Genomic DNA, 14,060 nt, shown 5'->3' with positions numbered 1-14,060 from the left:
CACCTAAACTGCAGATCGTTAGATTGTGGGAGGAATCCAGAGCATCCATCAGAAACCCACGCAGACATAGGGAGAACATATAAACTCCACACAGGCAGTCGCCTGAGGCTGGAATTGAACCCAGGAGTCTGGTGCTGTGAGGCAACTATGCAAACCACTGAGCCACCGTGCCGCCAAATGGTTCTGCTAGGATCATTCAGTTCCTGAGGTAAATACAGCCCACATCAAATATGTCCAAGAGCTGAACTCGAGGTGGTGTGAAAGAACTACCCTTGAAATCATCAAGGCTGCATTTTACCAAGTACGGCATTGAAAAACTCTAGCAAAACTGGAATAAATGGGAATTAAGAATAAAACTCTCCATTGGTTGAGATCATATTTAGTGAAAGAATAGCTATGGTAGTTAGAGGTCATTCATCTCAGCTCTATGACATCTCTAAAGAAGCTCCTTAAGGCCCAACCATCTTCAGCTGCTTCACCATAGGTCAGAAGTGGACATATGCTAATGACTGCACAATATTGAGTATCATTCACAATTTCTCAGATGCTGAAGCAGTGTGTTCAAATGCAACAGGCCCTGGACAATATTAAGATCAGACCTAATAATAACAAAGCAATATTTGTGCCAAAGTGCCTTACAATGACCCTTGCCAATAAGAGAATTTAATTATCTCCCAACATAATTCATCAGTATTGCCACCCACAATCAACACCTTCAGGATTATTATATTGACACAAAACTAAACTAAACCAGTCACATAAACACTGCGTTGACAAGGGAGGTCAAAAGGCTGGCAATTCTGCAGTGAGTAACTCTCCTATATCATTAGACCCTGTCAACCAGCTACAGGGTGCAAGTTGATATTGTCTTGCCAGTCAATTTCTTAACATTTGCAAATGGACTGTTAAAGTTAAAAGAAACAAGTGGTGGATATTAATTTTCTGAGCACATATAAGTGGGGGACAGACATGACACTGGAATGTTGAAAGATAACTGCATGATTAGGCAAATCAATAAGATCTATACAAAATCAAGCTGTATTTTGTTTTATTTACTATCTCACCAACTGACTTGAAGTTGATTTACATAAGCCAGGACTGTGATAGAATATCCAGGTACACCCAAAGCCACCCCCACTGGCCTGGACTGGCAAGACTCTACACGTTGCACTGCAGCAAATCATCAAGGCTCCTTTAATAGCACCATCCAAACCAATGGACTCAAACACTTAGAATAATGAGGGTAACAGGGGCAAAAGAACACCACCCTCTGCAAGTTTCCTTCCAAGCCACACACCACCCTGACTTGAAACTATATGGCCATTTCCTCACTGTCACCAGGTCAATGTCCTGGAACTTCCTTAATAACAACATTTACATAAAATTTTGCGTGACTCAAGGCAGTGGCTCACTACCACCTTTTCAAGGGTAATTAGAGGCAGGTAATAAATACTAGGATACCAAGGTGTAGAGCTGGATGAACACAGCAGGCCAAGCAGCATCAGAGGAGCAAGGAAGCTGACGTTTCGGGCCTAGACCCTTCTTCAGAAATGGGGGAGGGGGAGGGGGTTCTGAAATACATAGGGAGAGAGAGGGAGGCAGATAGAAGATGGATAGAGGAGAAGATAGGTGAAAAGGAGACAGACAGGTCAAAGAAGCAGGGATGGAGCCAGTAAAGGTGAGTGTAGGTGGGGAGGTAGGGAGGGGATAGGTCAGTCCAGGAAGAACGGACAGGTCAAGGGGGTGAGATGAGGTTAGTAGGTAGGAGATGGGGGTGGGGCTTGAGGTGGGAGGAGGGGATAGGTGGGAAGAAGGACTGGTGAGGGAGGTGGGGATGAGCTGGGCTGGTTTTGAGAAGGGAATCAATAGTGTAGAAAGGAAGAAAAATCTTTCTACTAGTCAAAGAGTCTAGTTAAAAGGGACATGATTTTAAAATCAGAGCCAAGTCATTCATGAGCAAACGTCAGAAGCAGATCTTCATGCAAAGAGTTGTGGAAACGTGGTACTCCCTGCCAGAAAAAAGGACTAGATACCATCTTAATAATTTTAGATATGCAAACTATTTTTGTTAGAAAAGGAGATAAAGGTATACGGAGCTAAACAGGTAGACGCAGATGGAATAGAGATCAGTCATGCTCTTACTGAATAGCGACAATATAAACTCAAAGAATCAGTTGGCCGCCTCCTGTTCTTAAGCAGAAACTTCAGCAATCTCTCACAATAAAACTCTTTTCTTCCCCAGTAGACTCATTGAGGGATAGTCACATGGAATAGTCACAGCACAGAAAGGTGCCATTAAGCCTGTTGTCTGTGCCAGCTCTCCATAAGGACAACTCAACTAGTCCCAAAGTCATAGCATAGAGGCCATTTGGCCCAATAAATCTACACCAACAGTCCAAACAGCATCCCACTCAGATCCTGCCCCCATCCTTTTCCTGTAACCCTGCATCTTACAATATCTAATCCCCCTGGCCTGCTCGTCCCTGGACACTACCGAACAATTACAATTTAGCGCAGCAAATCCATGTAACCTGAACATCTTTTGTACTATGGGAAGAAACCAGGGCACACAGTAGAAACCCATGCAAAGATGGGGAGGATGTGCAAATTCCACACAGACAGTGTGGAATAAAACCCTGATCCCTGGGAATGTGAAACAGCAGCGCTAACCACTGAGCCGCCACATCACCCACAAAGTCCTGGTCCTTTTTCCCACAACTCTGCAAATCTTCTCTTTTCAGATACATATCCAAATCCTATTTGCAAGTTAAGATTCATGTCCTAGCAAATGATGGAATGTATCAAACAGAACGGGTCTAGGCCCGAAATGTCAGCTTTTGTGCTCCTAAGATGCTGCTTGGCCTGCTGTGTTCATCCAGCCCCACACTTTGTTATCTTGGATTCTCCAGCATCTGCACTTCCCATTATCTCAGAACATCCCTTCTGCTATTTGCAACACACCGAGCACCGGCCATACTCAAGAAATGCAACATAGAATGTGATTCCATGATTGGACAATGCTTACCAAACAATCCCAAATGTGCTAAGCGCTACACTAACATCCAATTAAGATCACCAGTTGGGCTCATCATGTGGCTCACTTAGACATGCCAGAATCTACATTTTTTCAATGCGTCCACCGATCAGACTCTGCCTGCCACCAATCAGCAAACTTTCACATGTAATATAAATTGTTGCTCCCTTTGACATTTGGCATTCTCAAATCTGTCCTGATGAATACAAGATGAAAAATTTTGACCCGGCATCTTTTTTCAGGAAAGCTCAATTCTCTTTCAAAAACTCTCGCTGAATCCTCTTCCACCACACTCACAGGCGATACAATTGAAATACTAACCACTGGCTATGGAAAAACAAAGCTTTTCCTCTTTGCTACTTTTGGAATTCCCCATAAATCTCTCTCTTGTGGATCACAATCCTTATTCAAACGGGAGAAGTTTCTCCATATCTGCTCTCTCTGGATCTCTTGTGATTTTGAGCACCTCTATCAAATCTACTCACACCCTTTTTTCTCCAAGGATAACAATCCCAGTCTGTCTGATCTATACACAGGAATGAAGTCCCTCACTCCTGGAACTATTCTTGCAAAGTTTTTCTACACTTTCTCCAATGCCTTCACATCCTTCCTGAAATTCACTGCTACCAGCATGATCTGATACAGTTAACGCTAAGATTGTCTGACATACCTGCATCTGTAATGGTAGTCATTCTGATCCGTCAGATAAAAGTAGTGTCCACTCCAAGCCTTGGGGTGCTTCTCAGCCTCAATCCATGTTATCTCAGTGTTGTACCGAATCTTCAGGTCAAACCTGTTTGTAAAGTTGTTCAAGTAGTGCACCATGGTGTCAGCATGAGGAAAGAAATCTTTGGTGTAGTGTTTGTAGAGTAGATTGTCATCATGGCTTAGCAGCGAGTTCCAGTCATGCCGGAGGTTAAACTCTTTGTTTTGTTTCCCGGTGTATTGCTTGTTAATACTGATGAGCTTCCGGTGGCGGGGATAACGTACAAAGAAGCTCCCAGAGAGGTTGCTGCGCTCAAAGACCAGGTAGTGTCTTTGGGACTGCTGTAGAAAGTACGCCATCTGCAGGCCACCTGGACCTGCACCAATTACACAGTAGTCAAGATGCAGGTAGTCTGTTCGTGCAGTTGCATGGGAAGAGGCAAAGGCGACACTTGCCATAAGCATGGTGAAGGTACAACCCATCCATGATTTTGGCATATTGGTCCCTAATCAAAATAAAATGAAGATATTCACTTTGAAGAAATTTGTTTTTTATCCCAGTGCAGTTCAGACAGTGCTCCACCGTTGGTCGGGCAGTTCAGAAAGAATATCATACAGTTTGAGGGATTGTTCAGAGACAGTGCCTCAATGTTGGTTGGGCAGTTCACAGGGACTGTAGCACTGTCAGACAGACAGTTCAGCATTCAGCACTGTCAGAAGGGCAGTTCAGAGGGAATGCCATAATGTTATAAGGGAAGTTGAAAAGGTATGCTATTCGAAGCTGTAGGAACTTTGCATATTTAGTAGGTCATTATTAGGTTGGCAGTCAGAATCTTTTATCCCCCCAGAGCTGAAATGTCTGATACTAGCAGGAGGGGGAAGTTCAGAGAAGATGAGAGGGGCAAATTTTATTTTAAACAGAGTGGTAGAAGTCCGGAACGCACTGCCAGGGATGGTGGTGGAGGCAGATACAACAGAGGCGTTTAAGAGACTTTCAGATAAACACATGAATGTGTAAGGGATGGAGGATTCAGACCAAGGGCAGGCAGAAGGGATTAGTTTAATTTGGAGTCAGGTTTGGCACAACATCATAGGCCAAACAGCCTGTTCCTGAGCTGTACTGTTCTATGTTATGTTCTAGGAGTGCTGCACTCTGAGGGGCAGTACTAAGGGTAAGTACTGAGAGGGTGTTGCACTGCCTTAAGTGCCATTCTTTTGAATGAGATGATAAACTGTGTTTCCATCTACTTCACAAGTAGAAGCAAAATAACCCATGGCCACTATTCAGAGGCCTGTTAGCTAATAACTAAGGTGGGCCTCAGCCTGACATCTGATTGTTCAAGGGGATGTCATTCACTACTCACTCAAAATGGCACTGAAATCTACTGTTTGACCTTTACCCTATTTTGCCGATTTATTGTAGCCAGGTCTGCATCACATCCTCATGACCGCCATTCTTTACATTTGAAAAGTCTCTGTCCCACACTTTTCTCCCTCAAAGTGAATATAAAATTTAGTCATATTATGGTTGTTGCTACCTAGGTGCACTTTCACTATGTGATCATTTGTTATTTCTACCCCATAGCAAACTGCACAGTGATGGGCCATAAACACAAAAGCTACCAAGAACAGGGGAGATGGGCAAGTATGATTGGGCAGTGTAAAACACTGAAAAGGTGGAGACCAGAAATTATGAAAAGTGTGACGGTAAGAAAGAGGGATGGTTAAGGGACTGATTAGAATTTGCAGTTCAGTGGGCGACGCAGTGGTTGCACTGCTGCCTCACAGTGCAAGGGACCTGCGTTCGATTCCACCCTCAGGTGACTGTCTGTTTGGAGTTTGCACATTCTTCCCACGTCTGCATGGGTTTCCTCTGGGTACTCTAGTTTCTTCCCACCGTCCAACGATGTGCAGGTTAGGTGGATTGGCCATGCTAAACTGTCTGTAGTGTTCAGGGATGTGTAGCTTAGGTGTGTCACAGGGGCATGGGTCTGGGTGGGATGCTCCAAGGGTTAGTGTGGACTTGTTGGGACAAAGGGCCTGTTTCCACACTGTAGGGATTCTGTGACTCTATAAACTTTCCTTTTTGAGCACTGAGGCACAATGGAAGCATTGTGTATCACCTGCAAGACATAAGCAGTAACTCACCCAGGCTCCTTCAACAGCACCTTCCAAACTTATGGTGTCTGCTACTCAGTAGGACAAGGCCACCTGCAAGTCACACTACATTGGAGTTGGATCTATATTGCTGTTTCTTCGCTGCAGCTGGGTCAAAATCCTGGAACTCCCTTTCTAATGGACCTGTTGATAACCACATGGACTGCACTGACTGAAGACAAAGCACCGCCATCTTTTCCCAGCAGTTGGAGGTGAGCAACAAAGGATGGCCTTGCCAGCAATGCCCAATATACCTGGTTTTGAAAAAAAATGCAAAAGGTGAGCAAGACACCATGGCTGTGATTCTCCATGCACAACGAGGCCAAGCAAGAAAAGTCACTACAATTGAAATGAGAATAGAACTAAAGAATCTGGGTCAAGCAGAAGGAAAGGGTAACAATGCACACAAAACCAGGTGACAGGGAGGTAAAACGAGGTACCACCAATACATAGATGTAAATACTGATCTCATGCTCAGCAAGATGCACATATCAGGATGAAAATCTGAACCATACCAGAATAAACGCTGCCAAACAGGACAGAAAGGGTGGTTACAGGTTTAATTCAGAGCTGAAGGAAAAGGAGTGAATAAATACCGAATGAACAGAAGTTTTAATCTATGTGGGAACAGTTTCCTAGCATACCAAATACACAGAAGATAAAATAAAACAAAGAACTGCGGATGCTGGAGGTCTGAAACTCAAACAGAAATTGCTGGAGAAACTCAGCATGACTGGTAGCATCTGTGGAGAAAAAGCAGAGTTAACATTTCAGGCCCAGTGACCATTCATCAGAGGAAGAGATAAAGGCTGTGAGCAAGGATCAGGGAGACTCAACTTTATTGTATTAAAGCAAATTTCTGAAAATGCTGGAAATTTAAAACAAACATGAAAATGCTGGAGAAACTCCAAGTCAGGCAGCAAATAGATTGTAGACCAGTTTTACAACACCAACGTATAAACAATTATTGACTTGATTATTAGAATTTTTTTTGTAATTTCCTTGACATCTATATGCTGCAGTTTTCTCTTACTGGCTTCATCTGGTATGATTATTTCTGTAAGCACCTGCAAACATTTCACCCATTGAGTTCCACCATTCTTCCAATTCTGGTATCTTGAACATCCCTGTTTTTGACACTCCACAAATGGCAACATTGTCTTCAATTGCCTGGGGCCCAAGCTCTGAATGGAATTCCCATCCTTAATCTCAGCATACCTGGTTTAAGTTGCTTTAAGACTGACCTCTTTGACCAAAATTTTGGCCACCAGCCTTAGTACTTTCAAATATGAGATAACAAAGTGTAGAGTGGGATGAACACAGCAGGCCAAGCAGCATCTTAGGAGCAGAAAAGTTGACGTTTCGGGCTTAGACCCTAAGGGTCTAGTATGATGTGCTTGGCCTGCTGTGTTCATCCACCTCTACACTTTGTTATCCCAGATTCTTCTGCAGTTCCTATTATCTCTGATACTACTTTCAAATATGGTTTGGTATTGAATTTTGTTTGACAAGACACTCCTGTGAAGTACATGGGGACGATTTTACTACATTAAATCTCTACAAATTAAATGATTATTGTGCAAGGCTACTTGTTTTCTTATGCCAAGCTAAGACAATACAAAGAGTATTGTAAACATTTACTACACTGACAGCATTCATTCCTCCAAAATACACTCCAGGCTCACTGCTGAAGGTTTGCCCAGAGGCAAAATCCAGCAATAAATGGAAATGAATATTGTAGTCAAGCTGGAGCTGCATTTTGAGGCAGACAAGAACAGTCAGACCATTATGTCCCATTTACTCAGTTTTGAGGAAGGGTCACCAAACCCAAAAAGGCAATTCCGATTTCCATCCACAGATGCTGCCAGACCTGTTGAGCTTTTCCAGCAATGTTTGTCAATGTATTTTCCTTCTTGGTGGGAATTATGAGGGTACTGCTCAAGTATCTGTCCCCAACGCAGCAAGTCTCAGTACCATTGAAAAGGGGTGCAAAGTTAATGAAGGGCAGAATGGAATGAGGTATGGATTATGGAATTAAGGGCAGCAAAAGGCTATTCGGCCCAACCAGTCCATACCAGTTGCAGTCAAGCTTCTTCCCAAATCTTTCCTTCACTAAATCTATCATTGTACAGTCCTTCCCTCATCCTCATTTGCCTCTCTAGCTTGGTCCTAAATGCATCCAGACGACTTCCCTCAATCACTCCAGAAAGAAAATGATGACAGGCCGATGGGGAGGATGGAGGATCCTAACCTGGACAAACAGGACGGAGACCCCGAATCCCCAGTACTCAGTCACTCCGCCCCGTGGTGTGAGCGGAGGAGGTAACAATCCAATCCAAAGGGCCAAAATTTTCAAGCAGCCAGAAGCCCCAGGCTCGGGTGACCAACGGCATCCAGTGACCCACCACCGAATCGCAGCTCCTCTCCTAGACGTTTACCTAGGCCAGTCTCCCGGGGCAACCTTGCGTCAGTGCGTCACCACGTCCTGCGTCAGTGCGTCGTACCATCTCGTGGCAGCCCGCTGTATCGGGAGCTGGCCCCGCCGTTTCCATGGGCAACAAGGCGTCTGTCCGTCATCACGTCCCGGGCTTGCTGTGCGTCTGTGCGTCAGCGTAGCGTAGGCGCGGTCCCTTCACGCGGAGAAACTGTGCGTTCCAGCGATAGAAACGGTAGCCTCTGCCCTCTAGCGGTGTATTGTGTGTATTACTAAAGCTAAAGGTGGAATGTCAGACCGTTCGGCCCTTCCAAGCCATGTTAGAGTTAGTGGAATAGAATACAGACAGCACTGGGATCTAAAGAAGCAGTTCACCTGATGCCTCCTCCACCTGGCTTCTTTACTGTAACCCTGTCCATTTTCCTTTGTAGAATACAAGCCATCTCCAAAGCCTTGATCAAACACCTCTCCCCCAGACTGAGACAGGACGTCCCCGATCCGAACTGCTCCCGACATTACAAATTTCTTCCTTCCATCGCATTGTTTATTTTGCATTTTGCCAACTACATCAATCTATAGCCTTGGGGTCTTGACACTTCCAACAATAGGAAAAGTTTCTCCCCATCCACTCTGTACTGACCCTTCCTGACCTTGACCATCTCTATCAAGTCTCTTCTCAACCTTATCCTCAAAGTTAAATAGTTCCATCTTCTCCAATCTACCTACGTAACTGAAGTTCCTTATCTCTGGGATCATTCTTCTGGACTCTGTTTAATGTCCTCACGACCTTCCTAAAGTGTAGTGTCATGAATTGGACCCAAAAAACTTCCAGAAAATACTGGAAATACTCAGGAAGTCAGACAGCATCCGAGAGAAGTTTCAGAACTGATGAAAAGTTACTGGGAGCAATGGGGTGTGGGAGGGAACAAAGGAGGGTGTTGTATTTGGCAGAGGAGAGATGCAGAGGGGGAAGGTGTGTGATGTGCAGAAATCCAGGGAATTGGGGGATTGATGTTGCAATTTGTAAAGGGAGGGAGTTGGCACCTTTTCACCCCACCAGACTTTGTAAAACACTTGACAGGTACAGGTGGATCCAATCTGAGTTAAGTGATAATGGGATTTATAAAAACACAAAGTCCATGATTGAGATAATGAGAGGATCTTTTTATTTGTTTTGTGATAAAGGAATATTGCAAGTTGATCAGGTCACAGAATCATAAAGTTTTACAGCACAGAAACAGAGCCTTTGGTCCAACTGCATCTGCACCAACTAGATATATTAAACTGATCTAGTCCCATTTGCCACTCTTTGGCTCAAATCTCTATAAATCCTTCATATGTTCATATAGCCATCCAGATACCTTTTCAATGTTATAATTGTACCAGCCTCCACCAATTCCTCTAACAGTTCATTCCATACACTCACCACCCTCTGCAATGAAAAAGTTGCTCCTCAGGTCCCTTGTAAATCTTTCCCTCTCATCTTAAACCTGTTCCCTCTAGTTTTGGATTCCCCTGCCATGGGGAAATGACCTTGGCTATTCACCCTATCCATGCCCCCCATAAATTTCTATGCGATCAAACCCCAGCCTCCAATGCTCCAGGGAAAATAGCCCCAGTCTATTCTGCCTCTCCCTGCAGCTCAAACCCTCTGACACTGGCAACATCCTTGTAAATCTTTTCTGAATCCTTTCAAGTTTAACAACATCCTTCTTATAGTAGGGACACCAGATTATTCTCAAAAACCAATAAGAGAAAGGTGTACATTTTGCCACAAGACCAAATTTCCATTGAAAGTGTCAGTTGTGTTATTCTTGCAATTTGCTGCAGAAAAAGTATTAAAATTAGACGATGAACATGCTTCTCAAAGGATTTTTGCTAATCATGAGAAGTGACTATAAAGTAAAGGTTCATGGGTGCAGATGTGATGATGGTGGGGACCGTAGATGAGACTTGGCTGAAAGATATTCAACAAATCAGACACTTTAGAATTACTAGCCAGAGGCGTTGAGTCATACAGTATAGAAACAGACACTTTGGTCCAAACAATCCATGCTGACCATAATCTCAAACTACACCAATCATACCTGCCTGTGTTTCACCCATATCCCTACAAATATTTCTTATTCATGTACGTATTCAAAGTCTTTTAAACATAATAACTATACCTGCATCTACCACTTCCTTTGGAGGTTCATTCCACACATGAACCATTGTTTGTGTAAAATAACAACGTGTGAAGCTGGATGAACACAGGAGGCCAAGCAGCATCTCAGGAGCACAAAAGCTGACGTTTCGGGCCTAGATGAAGGGTCTAGGCCCAAAACATCAGCTTTTGTGCTCCTGAGATGCTGCTTGGCCTGCTGTGTTCATCCAGCTCCACACTTTGTTATCTTGGATTCTCCAGCATCTGCAGTTCCCAGTATCTCTGTGTAAAATAAGTTGCTCCTCATGTCCATTCTCCTCTCGCCTTTAACACTAGACCCCGTAGTCTTGAAAGCCACTCTAGGGAAAAGACACCTATCATTCACCTCATCTATACCCCTTAAACCGCTATAACGTTACCCCTCAATCTCTTACACTCCAGTGAAAAAACTCTCAGCCCATCCACTCTGTCCTTATAACTCAAACCGTCCTATTAGAATCCCACTGTGACCAGATGAAAACCAGTGCAGACCGGTTCAATCTTCATCCGGTCTGAACTGCTTTTTCCTTTAACACATGCACATTATGTGCTGAGAGTACATGGACCTTTCCTCTGTGCACAAGTTTTGCTGGTTCATTAGTTTTTGACCTCATTTGCTGAGTCAATGGTGGGTGAGCAAACATTGCTGAGTCACGGTGGACAAAGATCCCACAGTAACAGCAAACTGCTGACTTACCCTTGGTCCCTAATTTGTGCTGTGTCACTGTTTGCGTTCGGGCATTTTATTGCATCCTCAGTCATGAGCTGTTTTTGACAGATGGCCAGTTTCGACAAAGGTTCCTTTTGGTCAAGTTACAACATTAACCATCACCATGACAACAACAGTTGATATTTGCAGCTTTCACTTAGCTAAACATCCCAAGGCATTTCATAAGAGAGTTAACAGTTCAAATTTGAGACAAATATGTGGTGAGTAAGTATTAAAAAATGGGAACGATTCTAAAAGGGATGCAACACCATCGGGACTGGGAGAGAGAAAGCTGTTAATACTGAATTCTAGGCTTCGTAAATAGGACTGCAGATAATGATGAACATATTTAAAACAGCAGTTAGACTCCAGCAGAAGTATTGTGTAGAATTCCAGGCACTAATTAAGAAGAAGGACATGAATACATTAGACATTTCAGACAGATGTGAATTAGTTTTATTGTCACATGCACTTGAATGAATGCTGTGACAAGTTTGCAATGTCCCTGCGTATGGCACCATCTGAGGTTAAAGATATCTAGGTACAGATACTTAATTATTTGGTACAAAATTGAAAGAATAATAAATAAAAGTCCATGTATAAGAGTGAAAAGAAAACACAAGTACTTACAGTCCATTCACCTGAGTCCGTACCAGCCCAGAGCATCCAGACCGCACCAGGCCAAGTCTCCAGACAATCCCAGGGTTCAAATCACAGGGCCTTGCCTCCCTGTGTCAGCCTCCAGTCCTGGACCTGTCTCCCAGTGATGGCCTCCAGTCTGGGACTCACCTCCAGAACTCCCCTCCTACTCCAACCTGGTCTGGGACTCCCCTCCCGCTTCAGCCTGGTCCGGGACACCCCTCCCGCTCCAACCTGGTCCAGGACAGCCCTCCCGCTCCAACCTGGTCCGGGACAGCCCTCCCGCTCCAACCTGGTCTGGGACACCCCTCCCGCTCCAACCTGGTCCGGGACACCCCTCCTGCTCCAACCTGGTCCGGGACAGCCCTCCCGCTCCAACCTGGTCCGGGACAGTCCTCCCGCTCCAACCTGGTCTGGGACTCCCCTCCCGCTCCAGCCTGGTCTGGGACTCCCCTCCCACTCCAGCCTGGTCTGGGACTCCCCTCCCGCTCCAGCCTGGTCTAGGACTCCCCTCCTGCTCCAGCCTGGTCTGGGACTCCCTTCCTGCTCCTGGCCTGGTCTGGGACTCTTCTCCTGCTCCTGGCCTGGTCTGGGACTCCCCTCCTGCTCCTGGCCTGGTCTGGGATGTGCCTCCTTCATTCCCCTCCAAGTACGTTTAAAAGTTACAATTAAAAAGAAAGAACTCAAGAAGAGAGAAAAAACTGAGAAAAAGAAAAAGAAAACAATCGGTGGAGCAGAGCATCTCTGGCTTGTGCCTCCTACTCTGCTGCTAACTTGGATTGTAACAAGGTCCGACAAGTGGACATCATAGAATATGAATTCCCTGACTGGGGCTGTTAATCTGGTCCAATCAGGGAGTCCTGGCTGACAGATAATAACAGGAGAGTCAGAGGTTGTGTTCACCCTGAGGGCTGGCTCTGAGGGAGCTGGATCTATGTAAAGTGTCTCCGTATATAAGTAAAGAATGACTTGGTGACAGGATACCAACCTCTGTGGAGTTATCTTAGTGATAACAACAGACAAGCACACCTTAAGAAATTCACTTCCAACAGCCATCTTTGAATTGGTGTAAGCATTTCTGACATTATGTCGTTATTTGGGAAGCTTGATTCGTTCAATCCTGACATCGAAGACTGGGTCCAGCATGCGGAAAGAATGTGGAAAGTTATTTTTTTCCAGGCAAATGACATTGGAGCAGATGAAAACCAATGAGTAATTCTCTTGACAGCTTGTAGGCCCGCAGCTTTTTCGGTTATGAGGAGCCTGACTTTCCCTGAGGCACCAGATACTAAAACCTTTCAACAGTTGATGAATTTCGTTAAGCAATGTCATGACCCTAAGTCTCCTCTAATTCTGTGATGTTATCAGTTTTACTTGGCAATTCAAGAACCAGGGGAATCTGAATCAGGATTTTGGACCAGATTCAGACAACTGGCAGAGGCATGTGACTTTTGTTTAACCCTCGATAAGATGCTGAGAGTGTGTTTGGTTTGTGGACTTAATGATGTAACCATGCAAAGTGCTGACTAGCTGAAGCCCAACCAGATTTCAAACAGGTTTTACAACTGGCATTATCATGGGAAAATGCAGCAAGTGCAGCACGAGTTGCAGATTATTCTGATGGGAGTGGACACCCTCACCAGGCCAACTGAGCTGGGGAACATCAGTCAAGTGAAGGAAATTGCATAGCCCCTTGAGGACATATCCTAACCTTGGTGGCACGGTGGCTCAGTGGTTAGCAATGCAGCCTCACAGCACCAGGGATCTGGGTTCAATTCCAGCCTCAGGTGACTGTCTGTGTGGAGTTTGCATGTTGTCTGTGTGGGTTTCCTCCGGGTGCTCTGGTTTCCTCCCACAGTCCAAAGATGTGCAGGTTAGGTGGATTGGCCATGTTAAATTTCCTGTAGTATTCAGGGGTGTGTGAGTTATAGGGGGATGGGTCTAGGTGGTGTGCTCCATGGGGTGGTGTGGACTTGTTGGGCTGAAGGGCCTGTTTCCATTCTGTAGGGAATCGAAGCTAAACAGATGAACTCCAGATCAGCCCAAAACAAAGCCAAATAGTCAAAATTTTCTTTACGATCAAGGCATTGTAATTGCTGCCGAAAACAGACTCGAGACAGCAAAGAGTCCCACTGGACTTAAATTGAGTAAGAGAACTCTTAGGCCGGTAGCCAGGAGAGTGGCAAGTCCACCAACA

The 14,060-nt window shown here is 44.8% G+C and overlaps 1 protein-coding gene across 6 annotated transcripts in view; it reads right to left on the bottom strand.

Moving 5' to 3' along the window:
• foxred2 (FAD-dependent oxidoreductase domain containing 2) overlaps nucleotides 1–14,060 on the bottom strand; it is a 71,987-nt gene that overhangs the window by 47,348 nt on the left and 10,579 nt on the right. For 3 of the 6 annotated variants that reach the window (XM_048521227.2, XM_048521232.2, XM_048521233.2), the window contains exons 1-3: nucleotides 8,148–8,352; nucleotides 5,888–6,150; nucleotides 3,705–4,245 (exon numbers count right to left, since the gene is read on the bottom strand). In XM_048521227.2, coding sequence (XP_048377184.1) covers nucleotides 3,705–4,237 — 533 coding nt within the window. In that variant the 5' untranslated portion in view covers nucleotides 4,238–4,245; nucleotides 5,888–6,150; nucleotides 8,148–8,352. Of the gene's footprint in view, nucleotides 1–3,704; nucleotides 4,246–5,887; nucleotides 6,151–8,147; nucleotides 8,353–14,060 lie in introns of those variants that run through there. The other 3 variants (XM_048521229.2, XM_048521231.2, XM_048521228.2) reach the window with 2 other exon arrangements.

Source organism: Stegostoma tigrinum, chromosome 38 (genome assembly GCF_030684315.1).
Source record: "Stegostoma tigrinum isolate sSteTig4 chromosome 38, sSteTig4.hap1, whole genome shotgun sequence".
In the NCBI taxonomy this organism is placed as follows: domain Eukaryota; kingdom Metazoa; phylum Chordata; class Chondrichthyes; order Orectolobiformes; family Stegostomatidae; genus Stegostoma; species Stegostoma tigrinum.
Note: the sequence above shows the minus strand (reverse complement) of the source record. Positions and strands in the feature narration are given on the sequence as shown.